The sequence below is a fragment of the Zootermopsis nevadensis genome, unplaced genomic scaffold (assembly GCF_977971745.1).
Source record: "Zootermopsis nevadensis isolate Lab colony 2312 unplaced genomic scaffold, Znev_1.0 Znev_ptg000030l, whole genome shotgun sequence".
In the NCBI taxonomy this organism is placed as follows: domain Eukaryota; kingdom Metazoa; phylum Arthropoda; class Insecta; order Blattodea; family Termopsidae; genus Zootermopsis; species Zootermopsis nevadensis.
This window is the reverse complement of record NW_028259162.1, coordinates 8,551,409-8,573,760: the sequence shown is the minus strand read 5'-3', so window position 1 is coordinate 8,573,760 and position 22,352 is coordinate 8,551,409. Positions and strand designations below refer to the sequence as shown.

The 22,352-nt window shown below is 37.4% G+C and overlaps 1 protein-coding gene across 15 annotated transcripts in view; it reads left to right on the top strand.

Moving 5' to 3' along the window:
- Positions 1-22,352, top strand: part of LOC110838043 (uncharacterized) — a 102,143-nt gene that overhangs the window by 69,663 nt on the left and 10,128 nt on the right. For 9 of the 15 annotated variants that reach the window (XM_022080823.2, XM_022080822.2, XM_022080821.2 and 6 more), the window contains 16 exons: positions 78-95; positions 4,841-5,065; positions 5,317-5,477; positions 6,328-6,539; positions 7,171-7,375; positions 7,702-7,891; positions 8,525-8,660; positions 8,881-9,063; positions 10,999-11,140; positions 11,812-12,018; positions 12,639-12,865; positions 13,663-13,717; positions 14,191-14,436; positions 15,241-15,306; positions 15,885-15,998; positions 17,954-18,712. In XM_022080823.2, the coding sequence (XP_021936515.2) occupies positions 78-95; positions 4,841-5,065; positions 5,317-5,477; positions 6,328-6,539; positions 7,171-7,375; positions 7,702-7,891; positions 8,525-8,660; positions 8,881-9,063; positions 10,999-11,140; positions 11,812-12,018; positions 12,639-12,865; positions 13,663-13,717; positions 14,191-14,436; positions 15,241-15,306; positions 15,885-15,998; positions 17,954-18,712 (3,146 nt within the window). The remainder of the gene's footprint in view (positions 1-77; positions 96-4,840; positions 5,066-5,316; positions 5,478-6,327; positions 6,540-7,170; positions 7,376-7,701; positions 7,892-8,524; positions 8,661-8,880; positions 9,064-10,998; positions 11,141-11,811; positions 12,019-12,638; positions 12,866-13,662; positions 13,718-14,190; positions 14,437-15,240; positions 15,307-15,884; positions 15,999-17,953; positions 18,713-22,352) is intronic. The other 6 variants (XM_022080825.2, XM_022080826.2, XM_022080828.2 and 3 more) reach the window with 2 other exon arrangements.

Sequence of the window (22,352 nt, the reverse complement as noted above, 5' to 3'; positions counted from 1 at the left end):
TACATTTTTATTTTAACTAACTGTATTTTTTTCCTGTTTCTAATTTTTTATGTACATTTTCGGTGGCACGCTCACAGCATTTCTCATTGGAAAAAGTAAGTGTTTTAAGTGTTTTGATCCCAAAGTGTGTTGTGTCATAGTTATACCATATTTAGTTCTGTCAGTTTTACCTATGTGTTGTTGTATGTCTGCATGCACATGCACATGTACATAATGATGCCATGTGTCTAGTAGCATTATTTGCTGAGATGTTGATGTATTTTCTTCCACATACGCTTAAGAAAAATAGGCTAGTGTAAGTGCTTGTGTGCTTAGGTGTGTTTCCCTTATACAAAATGCTGCTGATTTGGTACTACAGTAGAAACTCACTACCATATTATTAGAATCCTGTGAATGGTGCTGTTACAAGTAGTTACTGTGCCTCTATTGAGGATAAATGAGTTTGTTTCTTGATGTACATAGCCAGTTGAAAACAGACTAAATTGTTATTAATATACATGTGTATAAACTGTTATTTCATATTTATCAGACCTGATGAAGCACCTAGTTTTATTATAAAGAGGCTATTCTTAGATATTTACTCCTCTCTTACATCAGGTCTCTAATTTTATTTTACTGACTGGGAGCTTTCCCTTGTTATGGGAGCAGATGGCTGTTGTGCCTGGAAAGGCAACAGCACTCGGTCCCTTCAGGGGAATTCAAAGATTGTACCATGTAATAATATGCCATGACTGCCTCCTCTTCAGTCCTCTGAATTTCTCTGAACATGATCTGATTCTTAAATATACACTCTTTCATTCACCCACTCACACCGATGACATAATGTGCATTTGTAACATACCTGACACACACTGTGCACATACAAACCACTTGTCCCATAATATTACATTCTTAGTAATGAATTATGTCACATTTAATGGTGCTTGTTATATGTCAGTTACACATACTGTAGCATAGAACATGGGCAGGTTTGTCTGTAAGATTTCGAGACAGGATGTGTTATGTATGCAGTATGTCTGTGGCTTGTGGCATCCTACATGAAAAATGACTGTGCTGTGCACTGTTGTTACCTTGTGGGAAGCATCATTGCAATTTGTATTTATTATTTTTAGGATGCAGAGCAATTTACCTGTACTATGTTTCAACTTTTATTTCCTTAAGAAACATCTTATCTTGCTTACAATGGTTTCCATGCTTCTATTCTGTTTTAGATATCAGAACCTTATGCCTTTATTTTATCAGTCATAATTTATGTAATAAAACTCTGACAAGGAAAAGTATCTACAGTGAAACCTCGATGCATCGTTTTCGGCGGGGGTGGGAAATAAAAACGATGAATGCGGGAAAACGATAGATGCGGGAAAGCATTAAAAATTTTAAAAAAACAAACAATGTTTCTGTTTCAAAGTTACTTCTTTTTACCAAAAAAGTCTTTAATGGACAACTGGTTTGTCGAAACTTTACGTTTTAGGCCACACAGAGCCCTTTCCACGTTCAAAATGCTTTCTTCGTCACGTTCACTAATATTATGCGCATAAAAGAACGACTTCACTTTTGCCAATGCAGCGTGTGCTTCGGCAAACCTCGGCAAAGTTCGGGCTCGCATTCGTCGTTTCTCCCTCTTCCTCACCGCTCCCTCAACCTTCGCGGACTATAACAGGAAAAATGGAAGTACTATTACTGCCGAACTCAACGAAACGTAGCTGTAGAAGACACGATATGAACCAGAAGAATGAAAAAGTTTCGCTCGCCTTTCCTTTGTACTTATAATAAAAGCATTTGTGAAGAAATTCACACTGCACATGCCATCTGGCATCGCTGGAACGAAATATGAGTGCACCCAAATTAAAATCGTAAAATTTCTGACAATGGGCACCGCCATTCACTCCAACTATCACCCCTGCACCGCTGACCCCTCATTCCAAAAGAATCTGTGCTGGTTGGGCGACATAACAGGTTACCGCTACTGTTTATTCCAAAAACATTATGCGTCTTTCGGTATTAATTTATCTCTAAACCCAGCATTTTAAATTCTCAGAAACGATCATTGCGGGAAAATTGTGGGCCGGGACTAAGATTTTTGAACGATCGATGCGATAAAACGATAGTTCGAGGAACGATAGAAGCGGGAAAATGTAACATTATTTTATATGGGATGTATCCGGGACCGAACAAAACGGACGATGCATCCGGGAAAACGATAGTTCCGGGAACGATGGATAGAGGTTTCACTGTATATAGCAGGGGCAGCTCATGCCTTATTTTTCTGGTGGGTGAACCTTGACAACATAATGTGAAATAAAATTGCTGAAGTACATTTTATTATTGTCACAGCAAGGGTTCCTGCATCAGTGAAACAGTTATTGCTATTAAGAATTTTTTTAGTCTTTTTAAGGACACGTGATTCTAAAGTGTGTTTTTCACAACATTTTTATCACACTGTATTTATTAATATTAGTATGGTTCTTACTTATAGGTTAAGAGTACAAACCACTTGTTATAAATAGATGTAAATAGTTATATGCTAAATGCACAGTTACCTGAATGACAGAATGGATGGTATTTTGTTCCTGTTATTTAGACATATTCCTCTTAAGAGATGTACAATCCTTGCAAAGCGTGCCCCATCTCAATTCTTTCTCACTGGAGTGTCCTTCCTCACCTAGGCTCTCCTCATGCCAACTCCTCAACGAGGGCATTTGTCATTGATGGGACAACTTAATGACAAGGCCACAATTGAAAACACCTTTACATTTTGGGACACTGGAAACATTAGAAACATGTTCTGTGATTGACTTGTCATGTCATCTGTGTTGTATTAACACATTTATTAGTGTACTTTCTGTAAACATACTTAACTATGATAATATCTGAGTTGATGTTTCAAGTGGGGCATTGTCCCAAGTGGCCTAATTGGCAAGCAGCTGCTGCTTTGCAGAGTAAGGCAACAAAAGCATTACAAGAGCAGTTTTTAAAGTTCTGTCATGTTTGTAATTTGAACAAGGCTGTGAGAGGAACACTTTACCCATTATACCCATTATTATGTTCAAAGTAGGTCTGTACTCTCTTTATGATGTAGAAATGGGATACCAAGTTGTCTTTCATATGACACTTTGGTTATGAACCATAAAACAAGTCATTTTTTATATATTAAAGCTTACTTAAGTTGAATTCTACAGATTTTGTACTGTGTCATATAAATACCCTTGTTTCAGGTATGGATATGAATCATGACTGTGGTAGGGTTAATTATGTTGTTGATTGTGGTCTTACAGGCTGTGACACTATGTGATAAGAAAGGTAGTTACCACCATTCTGGAGGAACATATCACTACCACCAACCCAGAATATGGAGGTATTCCTCTATGAGACATTTCTAACTGAAGATGGCTGTCTTCTGGGTTGTTGCTCCATGTAGTCTGGTAGAAGTTAGGTAAACTTCTACCAGACTACATGATGCAACATCCCAGAAGACAGCCATATTCAGACTCACCGCTGTGACCACCTCAAATCCTGCATGTTTCTAACTGCCTACAATACTGTGGTGTCACAATTCAAAAGACCAAAATTGACATCTTCACCATTGTGAGAATCTATTATTTCAGATTGTTAACTGTGCTTATGTGCAATGGTATTTGGTGTTCCTGTCTGCAATTTGTGTGTCTGTGTTAAATAAGGTCTGCCTGAGTGTGAATTTCATGCTTGTGAGTAGTCATTTTGATACTGAGTGTTTGAATCTGGAAATATCTTTGTGTTATGCATTGTTCATAGAATAACATTGTATGCAACTCAAACTATAGTGGCAGTGTTTACAGGAGTCTAAAAATTACAACAGTGTAATAACTTTCGCAGTAATGTATTAAATGTATCTTTTATGTTCTGTGTGCACATGCTCTGTATTTTTTTATAGAATTTTCAGTATTTTGAACTGATTATCTGTTGGTATATTTTGTATCTCAAAATAGTGTTGCCTTTTTTTTTTTATGAATTTCTATGTTTATTACAATTTTCAAATAGAAATAGATATTTTAGGCGCTTCCCATTTAGGCAGCACAGAAAGACAAGACATTATTGATGCTTAGACAAGTCTTTAGGTTAGAAATCTAGAGTCATAACAAAAGGAAACTGCTTTTTTTCACTTGGATATTAATTTATTTTCCTATTTGGACACCAAATCTTCCTCTGCTATTTTTGAAGTGTGAATCAACTGAATTAGCTAATTAATAATGTGCTTACAATGTAGGACAGAATGAAATTATTTATTGAACTTTGTTCAGGTATTTGGCAGCTTAAATCTAGAGGTTGGTTTCACATCATAGGTGGTGCATGAGGAATGTGATTCTCTAATAAGAGTATGCTTAGCTTCCAAAACTTGTACATAATGTGGGATGCTATTTCCAATGGATAAGACATCTTTCCAGAGAATTTTTCAACTTTCAGAGATTGTTCCCTGTAAGTGTATTAGAGGGCCAGCCCATGGCAAAACCACAAATTATGATATTATGGTGATGAGTAAGATGATTAGAAGTAATGATAAATGCACACAAACAAAGGATTAGACCATATGACTCCCTACTACCGAGAATAGTGCTACAGATTGTGTTGGAATTTCCATGCTGGTTTATAAAAGTTGAATAATAGAGGAGTTTTGAAAAACCACATTTTGCATGGTAGAGCCATCTCTTGAGATATTAATGAATTGTAATCAAATTCTACTGACTTCACCAGTCTTCCTTTTTACTTTGATTGTGACATAGAATTTTTGTAATTACTACACAGAAAAATCAGTGGATGAATGTACATTTATTATGTATGACATGAGCACTTCACTTGTCATCAGTTTCCTGGTGAGTTTCCTTGTCGATGCAAGGGGAGGAGCAATGCGGGGTTGCAGGCACTCTGGGGTCCGTGTGATTGTTCCACCTCGCAAGGCTGCCATGCCCATGAGAGTTACCTGCAGGTATCTCCGCAAAGACAAGCTGTCAAACCCACCACCACTCATGGAGGGAGAAGCACTTGCCAGCAGGATCCTGGAGCTTGGCCCTGTTGGTGCAAAATTCCTTGGGTAAGTTGTTAAAGCGTAACAGAAAATAATGTTTTATGATCTCATCAGAGTTCATTCTTTTGGTATGTTCATTACAGTTGTTTCTAGACAATTATAGAAAAGCTGTTATTTGTAAAATTTGTAATTCTGCCATTGTTTCTACAATTATCAAAGTTTTATATGTGTGCAATAATGTGAGAAGAGAATAATCATTCACATGTTCCATTTGTGAAATTAATTATATGTTTCATTCACTTGTAATTTATTGGCAGGCCTGTCATTATTGAGGTACCACACTTTGCATCATTGCGAGGCAAGGAGCGGGAGATAGTGATTCTGCGGTCAGACAATGGTGACACGTGGAGGGAACACACGCTTGATGCCACTGAGGAGGCTGTTCAAGACGTTCTCAATGAAAGCTTTGAAGGAGAGGGTAAAGTTTGTCTTCACTTTTGTGTCGTACTTTGCAGTGAAGATAGGTTAGGCAATAAACTCCAGCATTCATATTCTGAACTTGACCTCAACTCAACAGTATTAATTCACTGGTATGAGAAAATTAAATATGGGAATTGCATGCTACTGTTAGGTTCATAATCTATGTTCTTCCCATCTGCTTTTTAAATATCAAAAGATTAAAGAATGTAAAAACTACAGTCCAGTCAGTAAAGCGACTGGCTGGGAGTGGTGCATTTTTAATTTGATTCTCAGCATGTTAAGGATTTTTCTGTCATCATTAATCTTCTGGTTTGTATTGCCGTGTGGACTAAGAGGTAGATATCAACACTGTGGAGGAACATAATACTTCCATTTTTATTGCTGAAGATGTAAGCAAGATGTTTCTCTGAAGTGTTGGTGTCTACCTACTAGGCCACATGGTGTTATAACACAGACATCTGACATCTTCACCACTGTGAGAACATGAATTCTAAATGATTTTTATCCTTACCCCCATGTTGAGACTTTCTCTGAGGTCCACTCTGCTCCTTAGCCACTGGGTTCTGGAGTTTTTTTGACAATGAGAAAGTGGTAAGAGTATGAAGTGAATCACTTCCCTCCATTTCCCAATATTGAGGTTAGGAATCTGAGGAATATTCGTTTCCTTGCCTTTGTTGTGTGCTACTTATGCCACAGGAACAACACCGTCTTCTACTCTTTTACCCATTGATTTGTATGGGTGTGAAACTTTGACTCACTCTGAGGAAGAACAGAGGTTAAGACTGTCAGTTGCATAGGAAATATCTCTTCTACATGATATTAAATATAAGGGTGTGATATGTATGCAGAAATGAGCCAATTGGAAGACCTTCATACCAACCGCATCACACGGATATTGACAGTAGACTTCCCTCACTATTTTGCTGTTGTATCGCGGACAAGACAAGAGGTGCATGTTATTGGACCTGAAGGAGGGATGGTGTCGTCAAGTGTTGTGCCCCAGGTCCAGGCTGTCTTTCCAGCAGCTGCTCTCACGAAGAAGATTCGTGTTGGAATCCAGGTACAGTTATGCACATATTTACTTGTTGTAGTCAAGTTGATTAGATGATGTTGGGAACATTTGTATCTGAACACTTAGCTTTGCTCTGTGATATGATTTCAGTTTCAAAGAAGTATGAATTATTATGTGATTTGTAATTACGGTAATGAATATAATGCGAACAGTAACAATACACATGATTTAAAAGAACTTTTTTCTTGGCACATGAAGTCCTGAGAAAATGCATAAAAAATAAATAATATGTACTGAAACAGAAAATGATGAATGAAAGAAAATTACAAAGTTTTTTTGTCGAAAAGTAAATGTCTTTAGATTATGTGATAAATATATGTCTTTTCTGGAAGAATTGTACTGATTTATGTGACAATCCAACAATGAGAATTTTGCTAGAATTCTTTGGTGATTGTATTATTTCTTGATGTATGTGGCCTCCAGAATCTCCAGATTTGTTACCTGGCTCTTTTCTTTGCAGATTTTAGATATTGTTTACAAGTATAACTCACACATTACAGAAGTAAAACAAATTAATGAGACATGCATGTAAAGAATTACTCAAGTAGCTTTGCTTTGTCTCATCAGACATATGTAGGAAGTGATGTCATGTTCCTGAAATGATGCTGTTTCATTACAGGCACATCCAATACCTGCTGAGCTAGTGGCTAAACTGTTGGGCAATCGAGTGGCTGTATCACCTATAGTGACAGTGGAACCTCGACGACGCAAATTTCACAAGCCCATCACCCTGACAATCCCTGTGCCACAAGCAGCCAACAAGGGCATGATCAACCAGTACTCAGGAGATGCACCAACACTTAGATTGCTCTGCAGTATCACTGGTAAGTTGGGCATGTTAATAGTGTCGTATCTTGTTCAGTGTACCAAACTTCAAAATTTTATTTGTTCATTTGAAAAGTTTTTCATGTGGTCTTTGCTATTACAAGAACGTAACCAACCAACCCACCCACCTACCCTCCCTCCCTCCCTCCTTCCCTAAGGCACATGTCATTCTTGAGATTCTGCTGCTTGAAAAATAGTATCAAAGAACTAAATGTGACAGAAGAAGAAGATTGCTTCTGAAACACCCTGGTGCCAGCAACAAAACAAATTGATTTTGTATGATTGTACTTGTGTAATATATGAAGTACAACTGTTATTCCTTCAGGTGGCACCACACGTGCACAGTGGGAGGATGTCACAGGTTCAACTCCACTCACATTTGTAAAAGATTGTGTAACATTCACGACAACTGTTTCTGCTCGGTTCTGGCTGATGGACTGTCGCAACATTGCTGAAGCAACCAAAATGGCTACTGAGCTGTACAGGGAAGCCACACATCCTCCCTTCATGGCCAAGTGAGTGAGAGAACTTCCATTATTGCAACATGTCTGGATGTCCTCCTGGCATGGACAGGGTTTTAAGTTTCTTAATGAAGCCACTTTGCAAAAAAAAGTTGCTTTCTGTTGATCTAAGCTGAGTTAAGCATAGGAATCGTTTTACAGTGCTTAATAAGTGCTCTCTGCTTGTAAAAAGTTTGTGTTAATATTTTAAAACAGCAGAAGATGGTTCAATTATGTATGAATTATGCTTCTGGTATGTGTTATAGGAGGAGCACAGAGAGTATTTTGATACTTAGGCAGCTAGACACCACATGAGTCACACTTTAGCACAGATAATTATATTGTGACCAAGAAAGGTTTAGTGTGTTTTACATATTGTGTTCCATAACATATTAGATAACTAGGTTTTAAAAGTGTGTAATTTTCCCATATCCAACATATTAACTAAATGTATAGTGTAATACAGCTATTGTACCTATGGTGCAGAAACAAAGTGGATTTTCTTACTAAATTTAGAAGTGACCTAAGACTTCATCTATCAGAAGTACCACATGCTAGATTATTCAAAACACTGCCTTGCTATAGAAGAATATTTTGGAATTGGTTTATAGTTTAACCCCATCTGTTATAATTTGTATTGATCATCAGGTTTGTTGTGTTTGCAAAACGTGTGGATGTCATGGAGGCAAGGCTGAGGGTGTTTTGCATGACAGATGACAAAGAGGACAAAACATTGGAGCATCAGGAACACTTCTCAGAAGTTGCCAAGAGCAGAGATGTGGAGGTATGAATATTATGTGGATGTTTTAGTGTCTTGAAACCACACAATTTTTTGATTCTTAAAATATTAATCTGTATGAATGGGATCTTATGTTTTTACTGTTTATGTTGTTAGAAAGACATTTACAGAATTGATTAAAAGGACACTAGTCTATTGTACTGCTGCTTTGCCATTCTTAGATGCCTTATGATTGTGTTATGATGTGAACTGTCTGCTTTACAAGGTACTAGAAGGAAAGCCTCAGTTCATCGAGTTTGCTGGTAACCTCATCCCAGTCATGAAGTCAGGTGACCAGCTTCAGCTTGGTTTTCATGCATTCAGAGAGAACCGCCTTCCATTCACTGTACGGGTCAAAGATCAGGATGAAGATACTGTTGGAAGAATACTTTTCATGCGGGAACCAAAGGTATGCTTTTATGACTGAGGAATGTGGTATTATGTAAACCGATCATGGCTATCAATTTTTTTTAATTTTCTTTCAAGAATTAGGAACACATACAGTATGTCTAGTTTGGGACTTTAACTCTGTTTTCAGTGTATACAGTAATTTCCCCATCTTTTGTTAGACATGGTTTTATGTTTCTATGTTGGCTTTCACTAATCCAAAGAGTATAATGGTTGAAGTGATTACTGGCTTTCAGAATGTTTGTTGTTTGGCAGTCTGTAGATAAGCAAGTGTCAAGCAGGGCTGTGGAGTTGGTACTAAAACCTCTGACTCCTTCATAAAAACTCAATGTGTATTAGTAATGGTAAACCTACAAAAAATGATGAATGGTACCATAAGAGATTTCATCACCACCACGTGAATAATCAGGCTACTTTTTAGACCTATAATCTATATTTAAAGTGTTTAAAATAGTATTTTCTTAAGATTTTATATTGAGGTTGGATTTAGTACATTTTTACTCTAAAATTGCTTCCAACTCTGACTCCACAGTGCAGGTTTCAAGTATTCCACAGTTTCCAGATGTTGCTTTGTTTATGAATGTACAGTGATTTGTAATGATTGTTGAGCATTATTATTGAACTTTTAGGCATGTTTCATGTTGTAGATGTCTGTCTTCTGGGTTGTTGCGCTGTGTAGTCTGGTAGAAGTTTACCGACATTTCACAGGTACTTGCTTTCTCCAGTCCAGAAGATGGCCATCTTCGTACACCTTAATGTGGGAACCTCTAGTCCTATTTGCATTTGATATTATTGATTTTAACAGATATTATGTTTTTTAAAGTGATTTTGGAAATTGTATTTATTAAATAAAAGCTTAATAAGTCACATGATGCAATCACAGAAATCCACATGCAAGCAAAAGGCACTGGCAGTATAAATGTTCTTTCAGTCTCTCTACCTACTTATGATGCCAATTTTGAATCAGTGGCTATCAGGTGTTCTGAGCAGATTAATAATAGTGGGGCATTTAGGAAATCGGAACAAAATTTCTGAGGTTAGTGCGTGAGAATTGAGGTAGGACAATTTTGTGACAGTTTATATGAAAGTTTGTTGTAATAATGTAAAATGGATTAATTGAATGAAACCTATACAGTAGGGCACCGCTTATATGGCAGGTTAGGGACCAGACCCCCGCCGTAAAGCGAAAATCGCCGTAAAGCGGATCTTTGCCTTCTTTCACTTGCAAATGCATATCAAAGCCTAATTAGATGTTTACACTATCATATAGTAAGTGCACAATAGCGCTAGGCCTAAGAAAACGATATGAAATTAAAATGAATATCAGTAGTACAAACATTGTGGCTCGTTTGATCTTCAATCCACACAACTAAAAGTTTTTCCATGTCGGCAATAAGGCTATCTCTTTTTCTTATGACTTTAGAGTTCATTCGTGTGGCACTTTTAATTTCATTTAACACTTTCTCCTTAGCGTTCATGATGGCACTAACAGTTTGGCGAGCTAGGCTTAGCTTACGTCCTATCTCGGCCATAGACATGCCTTGTTCACGAAGTTTAATTATATCTAACTTGGCATTTAAAGTAAGAGGCTTACGACTCCTCTTTTTATCGCTACTACCCTTAGACGCCTTTGTAATTACTCTGTAGTAACACAAAAATATTACATAAATATACAGTTTGCAATAACTTTGAAAAATTGCCAGAAATACAGAGACGCGGAGCGCAAGAAAGCTGTAAACAGACTGAATCAGCGACGAGAAAATGGCGCCGGATGCACTTCTCTGACTCAGCTGTTGAGCGCCGTATTAGCGAATCGCCGTAAAGCGGAGTGCCGAAAAGCGGGGCCCTACTGTAATGCACAGTGTAATTCAGAGCTGGCTATAGTATGGTTTGCAAAAGCTGATTTAAATTGTGTGAAACTTTGTGCTCTTGTCAGGTCGCAAAGGGAGAGCCTACACAAATGCCTATCTGCACCCTTAACATTGTGCTGCCAGAGACCATTATTCCTGAGTCTGGCCCCTCTGAACCTGACCTGCTTGAGCTAGAGAAGAAGTACAGCTTTCTGCGAGATGGCATCAGTGAGTGTTGATGTTTCATTTACTTGTTCTGAATGGGACAAAATATTATGTCTGGTAGCATGTTAATAGCATAAATCGATACATGATAAAGTTAAAGAAGAAACAATGTTATTACTTTAGCTAGGGTTGAATCTGAGTTTGATTTCCATGTGCTTTAGTCTGATGAAATAGATTTTATCTTTTACTTGTGTTGAAAATGAGAGAGACCTGATTCAAACTGCAGTTGAGGTGATTTTTTTTATGTGAATGAAATAATACACAGCCATTTAATGTTTTTAAAACATTTAAATGTATATGGTTATGGACTGCCTTGTATATTTCTCATGGACACAACAGCAGATGGTGTTGACATACAAAGTTTGCAGTTTAGGTGGTTATTGAAAACAAAACATTAATGTTGGTAGGATGACAATTAATGAGTAAAATGCAAATGGGGTAGCTTGAATGCAGATTTGCATAAATTATTCAGTTTTTGTCTTCCACAAGTTTATAAAAATGGAACTACTTCCATTTTGCACCAGACCAGTTAAATTACAAATGGCTTATTAAGTTAGCATAAAATTTGAATTTGAGTAAAGTTTGGTTAATTTTTTTAATTCAGTATGTAACTTGTGTCATGAATTTGTAAACTTAAATTTTGTGTAATAAACCTTATGTACTCAATGCACTAGGTCATCCTGACTCAATCCATAGAGCAGATATAAGGCTCTCAGATATAAGCAACCTTCTGGGAGCTGATTGGGTACCTCTTGCCTTCGAGCTTGGTATTTCCACATCAGATGTGAATCTTATCAAGACTGAATACCCAAACAGTATAAATCAGCAGGCCATGGTGATGCTGCGACTCTGGCTGCAGTCTTCTGGCAACAAAGCTACAGGTAAGGCATTGTCTTTATCATCACTCCCTATTGGAGTTTCTGTGTTTTTTGATTATAAAATCACTAAGCTGCTTCTGCTCTGCACTTTTCCTATTCTTTGTGTCTTCTTCATGTGATTACTTCATCTCATTCTTGGTCTTCCAGTGTTGTATCTTGACTCTTGTGTCTGAAGCTTTCCTTCAGTCTTAGTGAAAGAAGAAAATAAACTTGATTATATTGAAGGAATGAGAATTGTCATTGATATGGGTATCATAACGAAGGTTTATATTCAGCTTTTAATGACAAGTCAGTAAATTTAAAACTCTGAAACTGATGCTCATCTAAATGATACATTAAAAATTTAGTTCATAACTCTGAGAGAAAACAGTTGATTTCCATTACAAAGATCAATTGGTTAATGCTGTTTAGCTAAGTTGTTGTTTCTTGTAGAGGAGGCATTCTCTCAATCATAACATATAATCACCTTCATTTATCTTCCAGACTCTATGACTTGCTGTGCCAATCAAGACAGAGAATGTTTGTAAATATAAAACTTTCTTTCTAGTACCTTTATAACAAAAATTATGTGTCAACATGTTTTGCTGGATCTTTCTGAGTAATGCCTTATTTCTGTGATGCAGGGAACACTTTGGAGAAGGGTCTTCGCAAGATAGATCGTGAAGACATAGTTAACCAGTGTGTGTTCAATGTAGAGCTAGTGACCGATGACATGGAGAAAGCTGTAGCTAAGGTGCAGCTAGATCAGTCAGGTTTTGATGCCTTGCGGGAGGAGCTAGGACCATCACGTGATGCTACTCTGAGGCGTAGTTATAATAGCCTCAGCCCCAGTGACATTGACTTCATGAAGGTAAGATAACTTTAAGATATGTGGTGAATGTTTGTCTGCCTTGGTGTAGTGCTTTACCATGAGTGTCATATTTACCTTGTGGCCTATCTTTATGACACTTGCAAATAGATTTCAGGCTAGGTGGGAATTGGCCTATCGGAGTCAAGGAATGGGAGGAGATGGTCAGGCCAGTAGGAAGTCTCCATACAGGGAGACAGAGAAGGGGGCTGGGTTGAGAATGAGGGAGAGAAGGAATCAGCCCTTTTTGGTACCAGCCAGAGGGTAGATGCAAAGTGAAATTCAGAGCCAATGATGGGGTTAGGTTTTGAGAAGAGCATCTCAAGAATGCAATGCTGGTCAAGGCAGGGCTGACTGGTAGGTAGAGTAGACAGCAGAATGAAGAAGGACAACAATGAAGATTCGGGATCAGGGAGTTGGAAAGGTGGGTGGACCAGGCAATAAAAGGAGGAGGGGTAAGTGGAGAGTGGCCGCCATCATCAACCTCAAGTGTTATAAGGATGCAAATTACAAATTAACTGAATTTTACATTCATTAAGAAGCATTCTCACATAGACTTAACATTAAATAGTATTTTGAATTGTCAGATAATGAAGCTAATGATCTGATGAAATTTTATTACATTTACTTGGGAATTATAATATAAATGAAAATAATAATTATCAGGGATATTATTGTATAGTGGTCAAACTGTGAACAGTAACTATGAAAACACGAAATTAAAAATTAATCATGTTTCAGAAATAAAGATTTTTTATGACGCTGAGATTTATAAGTATAATTACTTGCTTCATTCTCAGGGGTCAGAGTCTGTTGAGGAGCTTGGAGAGGCAGGCACATTCGGAGCCTGTAACGGTGAGTTATGATGAACTTCTTCCATTGTAGCTGTGTTACTCTTCAACCCTTCCAGTTCCTTTCTGTGCATGTATTAATTTTCAGAATGAAGTTGCACAGAAGGTAAAATATTTTAATTAAGTCTACAAGGACTAGTCACTTCACAATTTGTAATCATTACCAACAACATGATGTTCCTCATAATGTGGAACTTGCCACAACAGCATGCCGCAGGTGCGAGTGGCTACTGGGAAAATAGTTAGTCACAATGCATAATAATTAAAAATTAGTTGTAAGTTTGTTAAATTGTGTATCAATACTTCTGTCCTGCTATCAGTCAGGCTGTGCACTTTTTACAAAATATGGTGCATGGAGGTGCACAGAAAAGCAGATGTACATATTAATTTGTGTTTTATATTATCTATAGTGAAATTTATTCTCAGACATAACATTTTTTGTATTAAAATGATTTTATATATGTTTTTATTTTACAGACAGTGGAATAAGGGTTGCGGTGCAGGAGAAGAAGTATGCAGGAGAAGAGAAGGATCTTGGAGACGTGATGGAAGACTTTCTGACTCACAAGGAGCACAGCACTTCCACGCCTCTGAGACAACAGCAGGCACAACCAGATGCCACCAGTGCAAAGGAGGAGATGCTCCATGATGTGACAGAGCAACTTGAAAGGCTTGAGACATCATCACCAAGTGTTGTCACCACTGTTCTCACACACAAGCAAGGTATCATGGTTGCTGATGGTAATTGCTAAATGAGTTCAGTGTTTGGAAGAGGAAAATAGATGAATACATTTTTAAAAACATTGTACTTGTACAGGCATTCTCATGTTTGTACAGTACAAAATGCACAATTTTCATTTTATAATGTGGCAGTCCTTCAGTTCTTTCTATTTGATATTTTAAAGTTGTATCTAAGATTTTTCTGACAGTGGAGACTAAAGATATATCAGTGTGTTAATGCCATTTTTAAGTTTTGGGGATCTCCTATATTTATGTAAACGTAAACTCTTCTTCTTTATTACACCGTCTCCTTTACAGGAGGTTGGCGACATATTATGAACAGGATCCTTCCATCCTTTTCTCGGACTGGGACCTGTTCATATATGTTTTTTAGGCAGGTGATACAGAAGTGGTTTGCCATTGCCTTCTTCTGGGTGTATGGAGTAATTGTTGGGATGCCACAAAGAAACTGGGGAAGCCCCGGAGGAAAACTCTGTGTTGCCTAGACCACGTCCTTGCCCAACACAAGTTATAAATTTGGGCTCCACCGGGAATCGAACCCGGGACCCCAGGATTACAAGGCCAGCGTAAACATAAACTACACCTGACTTTTAAGAAAAAGTTGAAAAACATAGTGTCATGTATAAGTCAGAGTTTGTTAATTTATTTTCCTGTTTATTTGCTGCCCACCCCCTGTGTTCATCAGCCTGTGGCATGGTGAAGAAGTGTACCATCGTCATTTTGTAGCATCACTGCTTCAACCTGTGTGCTCATACTCATGGTTGGTTTTACCCTGTTTTTTTTCAGAAGTACCATCACCTAAGGTGTTGCAGACGCCTCCACCGAGTCCCGCAGAGTACCGTGATCAACTAGGTAAAGATTATCATTTCATGTTTATGGAAATCTGGTGCAGTACGTAAATCTATAATATCTTGTATCTCAGAGTGAATATATTTGGTAACTGGGAAATCTATAATATTTCAAAGGCAGGAAATTTTGAGGAACAGAATCAAAAGAACTTGTAATGTTAGAAGTGCATATATGGTTTGGTTACCACTACAATAGCTACGCTAAGGTGACCTGACCTAAAGTAAGTGAAAATAAACTACTAAACACATGACATCAGAACATGCCATGATAACACCACACAATACCATTAGATACCACACCACACAAAATCAAGATAAAACAAAATCAGTTAAGATAAACCAAACCTAAATTAGTTCAGCTTAACCAAGAAGCTAAATGAAATGGATCCTAACATAACCATGCCTATGCATAATTTTCTCTAGAATATGGTGAGAAGTTCAGACTGTATGTTGCTCTTTATCCCTTCAATCTTACTAACAGGAAAAGAGAAATTGGTTGAGAGTTTTATGTAAATGATAGGTAATGTGCATGATTTTAGATTGTGTAGTAACAAATCTTAGCAGTTTGTGATGTTCCTACAGGAGCGGAGCCATATTATGATGAAGCAACACACATTTCTCAGTCAGAAATTTGGCAGCCCGAGGGTCTCGACATTAATTTAATTTCAAATCGGCAACTGCCAACTTCTGTGCAAGGTAACTGTGATAGCTTTCCTGTGTTTTAGAAATACCAAGTGTACAGTAAGAAAAGGTTTAGATAGTGTACAGTTATGTGCAGATTCTTCTAAGTTCAAATGGTGAGTTTTCTTCTTTGCTTTTACTTTAGCACAGTATTTTGGCTTTTATCTATTCACTGATATAGGAACCAAGTAAATGTGCATACGGGAGACTCAGCAAAAGGTTAAAGAGCTTGTGCAGTGTCTTGTATCTGGAATTCACATCAAAGGACTTCAGGATGGCTGCAGTCTTTGCATGTGATTAACACTTGTTGCCATATTGCTGTAATGAAATGATATAGCCTACATTAAAAGGCCTGGATCAAGTGTTGGATCATCCAAGAGAATGTGGCTGATTTAGTGAACCTTTATTGTTAAATTTGAAGCAATTAAGATGATACATGAAGATAAAGAAAGTTGAAGTTGTAGCACTGCTAGGCTGTTTGATATGATGTTTATTTATACTGTGTTTACTACAAGTATGGCATTGCACATTATATACAGTGAAGATTTCTGTCTTCTTGGTTGCGCTGTGTAATCTGGTCGATGTTAACCAACGTTTCAGAGGTCATACTGCCTCCGTCATCAGAGCGATTTGACCAGACTACACAGCGCAACAACCCAGAAGACAGAAATCTTCATACTCACCGCTGTGAAAACCTCAAATCTTACATATATACAGTGAGTTTTTGGGACTGCACAGGTGTGAAGCAAACTTTGTCATTACAGATTCAACAAAGTTGCAAAGAGGAACATCCAATTCTTCCACATATATTTGCAATCACAATAGGACTTGCTGTATAGTGATATTGTAGTATTATTCATTATGAAATTTTAAGTTGTGGTCTTCATTCTGGGATTGCAATTTGGATATTTGCACATTTTAATTATTTTTTCTTTATTGGGAACAAATATTTGACATTTGTTTGATTTTATTCTGTTGACTTAGGCTGTATTTTGAATACTTAATAGAAACTTTGCTCAGTAAAACTAGTTTTGTATTGCAGTAATGTGGCAACATGTGTGGAAGGGTAATAGAAGGTGCATGTTTAATGGCATGCTATATGATTGGGTTGGTTTGTCAGTCATGTTTTACCCCTGGGGTTTTGCCAGTCCTCTAATTGAATTGTGCAGTCTGGCAGTCTTGTGAGTTGTTCCTTCTGTTATTATTTCAGATTTGTTTTAATGTAGTTAATTGACCAAACTTTTAACTTCATATCCAGTTTCCAAAAAAACTAAATATATACCTTGTATCATATTCAAATTCACTGTATCCTGATGCTATCAAGCCACTTAATTTTAATTGCTCTGAGATAAGAACAGAAATTTAAAATTACTGAAACAAAGTACTGAGAATACAATTTAGCAGAGATGAACTGCTTGGGGAAAGAAGAAAATTATGCATTGAAGAATTTTGAATTGATTCTCATGACTTGCTGTTTTCAAGGTGCCAAGCAGATTAAACATGGCTCATATTGAGTAGGTACCAAATTTAAAACTTGGCTCGTGGCTGTCATTGTGCATCCTCATCAATGTAATATCAGTGCTTTAAGACAAGACTCACCATCTGTTCCCATATGCTTTCATCACCTTTATGTGATCAGGTACAGAGATGTTTTGCCTTTGCAGTGTGGTCTCAGGTTAAGATACTTTATTGAGAGAGTTTTGTGTACAGTACCCAATCACGTGTGTGCAAATTGTTCTGCCCACACATTAGTGTCAGTATAAAAATCATGTTATGGTATAAGGACAAATTGTATTATTATTTCCTGTTTTTATTCAGTGTATTTGGTGATGCCGCATAGTGTCTAGATTTCTGGTCAGATTACAGAATGCTGCAGTGTCTGTATGCACATTTATTAAGCCGCCTCCTTCACTCTGTTGTTTCTAGTGCTTTATTATGTTGTGGCCTGTTGCGTTGTTTCCCCCTTGAAGGTATGTCGGAGGCTGGTCCAGAGCATGCACACAATGACACTGCACCTGGTAGTAGTGTAGTTGTTAGTTCGCATGATGATGTGGCAGCTCTGCATGAGAAGGGGATTGCTGCCACTTCGCCGCATCACATTAAATCCATCCAGAAGGTGCTGAGGCCATCCCAAAGGACTTCAAACTTTCAGTTTGACAATACAAAATGGGACTTTTCATTGGACGATGAGAATCAAGGCATTGTGAATGCAAAGACTGTTGAACCATATAGCAGAGAGACATCAGTTGTTGGAGACCCAGATGTGGTTCAAGTGAGAGACAAGATTTCTGTGGATGTCCTGCCAGAAGTCCTTACCAGGATAGAAAAAAGTTACAAGAATGAAGTACCATTTGATAGTTCCTCAGAATTTGCTTCAGAAATAATTGTAAGAGGCAGAGACATCACCAGTGATTTTCTTGAGGGGGAGAGGAAGTACTTAGCTGATGCTCCTCCCCTGCTTATAAAAGATGCTGAGACAGTGACAAAGGATATTGTCGATTACAACCGAGATGACTCCTTCAAAGAGAATGGGGACGTGTATGAAGGAGAAGAGACCAGACAGTACCAAGGTTCAATCCACAGTGACTCAGATTGTGATAGTCATGGGACTCCTATGTCACCTGAAAGCAGAGTTTCACTTAACAAGAGGAAAACCCTAGGCAGTTCAAGTGGTTCAGATGTAGCTCTCCATGAGGGGGCTGAGCTGTCTGAAGATGAGCAACACTCAGGTATATACAAATCCAGGTTTGCACTGATTGCTGTTGTTCTATTGGTTAAAGTACTACTCACTCATACTAGTATCAAGAGATAAACTCTGGAAAGCTAAAAGATTATTGCATTACATACACGTGCATTAAATCTCTTCTTCTTATCTGTTTTAGTGCAGACCAAAAGTAGTTTGTTTTTTGTAGCTTATTATGTGGCAGTAATTAAAGTAGTGTTTTATGTTGTCCAAATATTAGTATTTTATGTTTATGTATGTATGCATTTTTGGGCTAATTAGTATTTTACTTTTGGGAATAATTAGTATTTCATGTTTTCTGTTAATGAGATTACAGAAATATCTGGAGATAATTACTGGTTATTTACAAGAATGGGTGTATACGAGTATATGTAGTATTGCAAATCTGTGTTAATGTATTGGAAGGAATTTTAGTTTTGTTATGATAAAGTTATACATATTGCTATAAATTATGAATTATGCAGGGAGAAGCAGCTGATACAGCAGTGGTCCTGAGCTCAGTTTTTAGGAATTATAAAAAATATTGAGCTTTATTCCTGCCTGAATGACACTTGAATGTAATTCAGTGGATTTTGTGTTGAAAGTTGGAAAGCAAGTGATTAGTGACATCTGAAATCAGTCTGTCATTGTTGCCAACAGACAAAGGTGATTCTGTACTGCCAGTTTAAACTCCGAAATGATTTGTTTGAGTCTGATGGAAATTGATACAGTTGATAGACATGCACAAACTTTTCTCAGGAGTCGCATCAGATCAAGTCATTGGTGTTTTCTTTTGTAAACACCAAGATGTTTGTGGGGTGTTGTCAAAAATGTATACATTCGTGATGTTTACACTTTTCCAATATCAGTGTTCAGGTTCTTTTTCAGTCCTCTATGTACAGTTGTTTTAGATTCCTGTGTACAGTTTAAGAAATGTTTGGGCATTGTGAGCTAAAATATAAATCTTCATGTCTGAGGTTTTTCAAATACAGCTTAAATCGTAGTGATGGAATTGAATATTTGCACAAGCATAGCTCTTATTTTCAACGTAACATGAAGTCAGTGTAAGGAAGGATCTGTTGTATCACATGTGGAGGATGAACTTACGAATGTGTTTCTATAAAGAGATTGTTTGGGATTCTGTGTGTAGTACTAATACTGAACGTTCCTTTGTTACTGGGATTGTATACTGGGGTTTCCATTATCACCTGCTGTCCTTACTCATGTGATATACTTAAGGTTGTGAAATCATTTAGCTTTCCAGTCTTTGATCAGAATATATGTCCTTTCTTCTTTCAGCTGTGACATTGTTTAAAAAGTAGATTTAAAATTGTATATATACAGTTTTAGTTCTAGATTCTGTAAAAGGCTATAATTAATTGAACTGTAGTATTATTTCTTCTTGTCTTTCACTCTTATGCATGTTTGTATTGTAATTTAGTATTGCATATTTATGGTGCAACTCATGTGTAATGCTCATAATTGAAAGGTGTACACCCTTCAGTGAAAACAACTCTACAGGAAATATATCAAAATTGTAATCAACTGACATCCTAACTAAATCTGGATATGAACATGACTGTCTTCTGGGTTGTAGTGTTATGTAGTCTGTCTCCATAAGCAGGACAAAGCGTGATGATGGAGGCAACAAGGACTTCAGAACATCTTCCAGACTACACAATGCTACAACCATAAAGGCAACCATCTCTATACTCACTGCTGTGACAACCTCAAATCCTACTAAAACTGAATATTTGGTATCTGAAGCTTAAAATCTTACAGGTCTGCCTGAATAGTGAAACAGAATCAGCTTCTGAAATATACTATAATTTTTTAGAGACAGCAGATGATTTAAAATATAATGAATACCCAAAAAAAATTGAGGAACTGCAATTCCAGTTGTCTTGTGTAGTATCTTGTAGTAATCCAAGTGGTTATAATCCCTGCATGTTCACCAAGGAATTTCTTCCTGGGTCTTATTTGAATTGAAACTTTGCAGAAGAATTAGAGGGATATATGATGCCAGAAGAGTTGTTGAATGAGTGTTACAAATGGGTTGAGTTGTACAAACATATAAATAGATTTGTTTTTGCTTGCTTTATAACTCTGTACATAGTAGTTATATGGAGGGAGCACAGTACTCCAAACAGGGCAGTTCGCACTGCGCCTGCCAGTTGCACCATGCCAAGATAGCAGTCATTTTGAGAAACTGATGTGTATGTAATAGGGTGACTACCAAACCAACAAATGTTTTCAATCACTCAGGACTGTGTGGTGACATCATCAAACAGCATTTTCAGTCTTGATAGCTTCAGTAGCATGTTGTGATTGAGTCACCTGCAGTGACCTGAACATTTCTTTGGTAACTTGGCTTTTGCAGTCTCAGAACATCTTAAAATTTATAATTATGCATTCCATAACTATGGGAACAGTTTGTTGAGAGTTAGCTGTGATAGCTAGGTCAGTAAAGTGTCTGACTACAGACTGGGTAGAAAGTATTTTATTCATGGTAGGACAGCTGGGATTTTCCGTTTCCTCTGCTGCCATATTCAGAACTGCTCTGGGCTCTCCTGCCCAATGGGTACTGAGGGTTTTGATCACCAGCAGTAAATCAGTTTGATTGTGGAACTGACCATAGAACTTTACCTTCATGTCCCTGGTGTTCACACTCAAGAATTACTTAACCTTTCACCCAGGCGCTGTACTTATATTCTGCACCTGTCACTATAGTTCAAGGTTCCTGTATTTGCCTTTACAATACTGCAGTGAGTACAATCACTACTGTTCCCAGATGACATAGTTTTGTCACTTAGTTCTACTCAGTGTTACTTTCGTTAGTACTTATTTTATGAAGGGAGGTTGATTACTGATTAGGAACACCTGTACATTTGGGCCATGCACTTGGGAAGAGCAGTAATACGTTGATGATGAACCTGCTTTTAGGTACTCACAGTATAAGTTGGCTTGTTGCTGATGTTTTAGAGGATTATACTGACTCTATCATCAAGGCTGAAGTAAGGATGGTCAGGACATACATGGTTTATACTGTGGCCAGGTGTCAGGAATTTACCAGTTGGAGTCATTTGTGGTGGGGACGAGAGCTGTAGCTCTATCCAAGCCAGCATGAAAAGAGCCTTTTGTTGGGCTCAAAGAATGCTGGCACATGTGGAAAAGGAAAAGAAAAAACAGGAAATACTGGTCCTTTTAGAGGACCAACTGCAGGGCATGGATGATCAATATTGAAGTCACAAGTTTATCACCAGGGTCACAAAGTTTTCATTGTACTGAATCCTGAGCCATTTCAGTCCAATCACACATCATCAGAATGTATTTGTTTAAGATCAGTTTTAATATCATTTCTCCATCTGCACCTACATCTTCCAGGTGGTGTCATTGTTTGCAGAATTGCAGCCACATTTTATTTGCATTTCTTGTTTCTAATGTGCATTGTACATATCTTTCTGGAGCAGATGCCATAAAAATGTTAGGCAAGGCATATAATTTTTTAAACTCCTCTTTAAGTAATGTTGATATTATGCATCCTGTTACCTGTACTTTTCCTCATTGCTTAATTTTCTTAATTGTCCTGTTTCACAATTTTTCAGTGTTTCATATATCCTCCTCATCAGTTTTTTGGAAATACCATA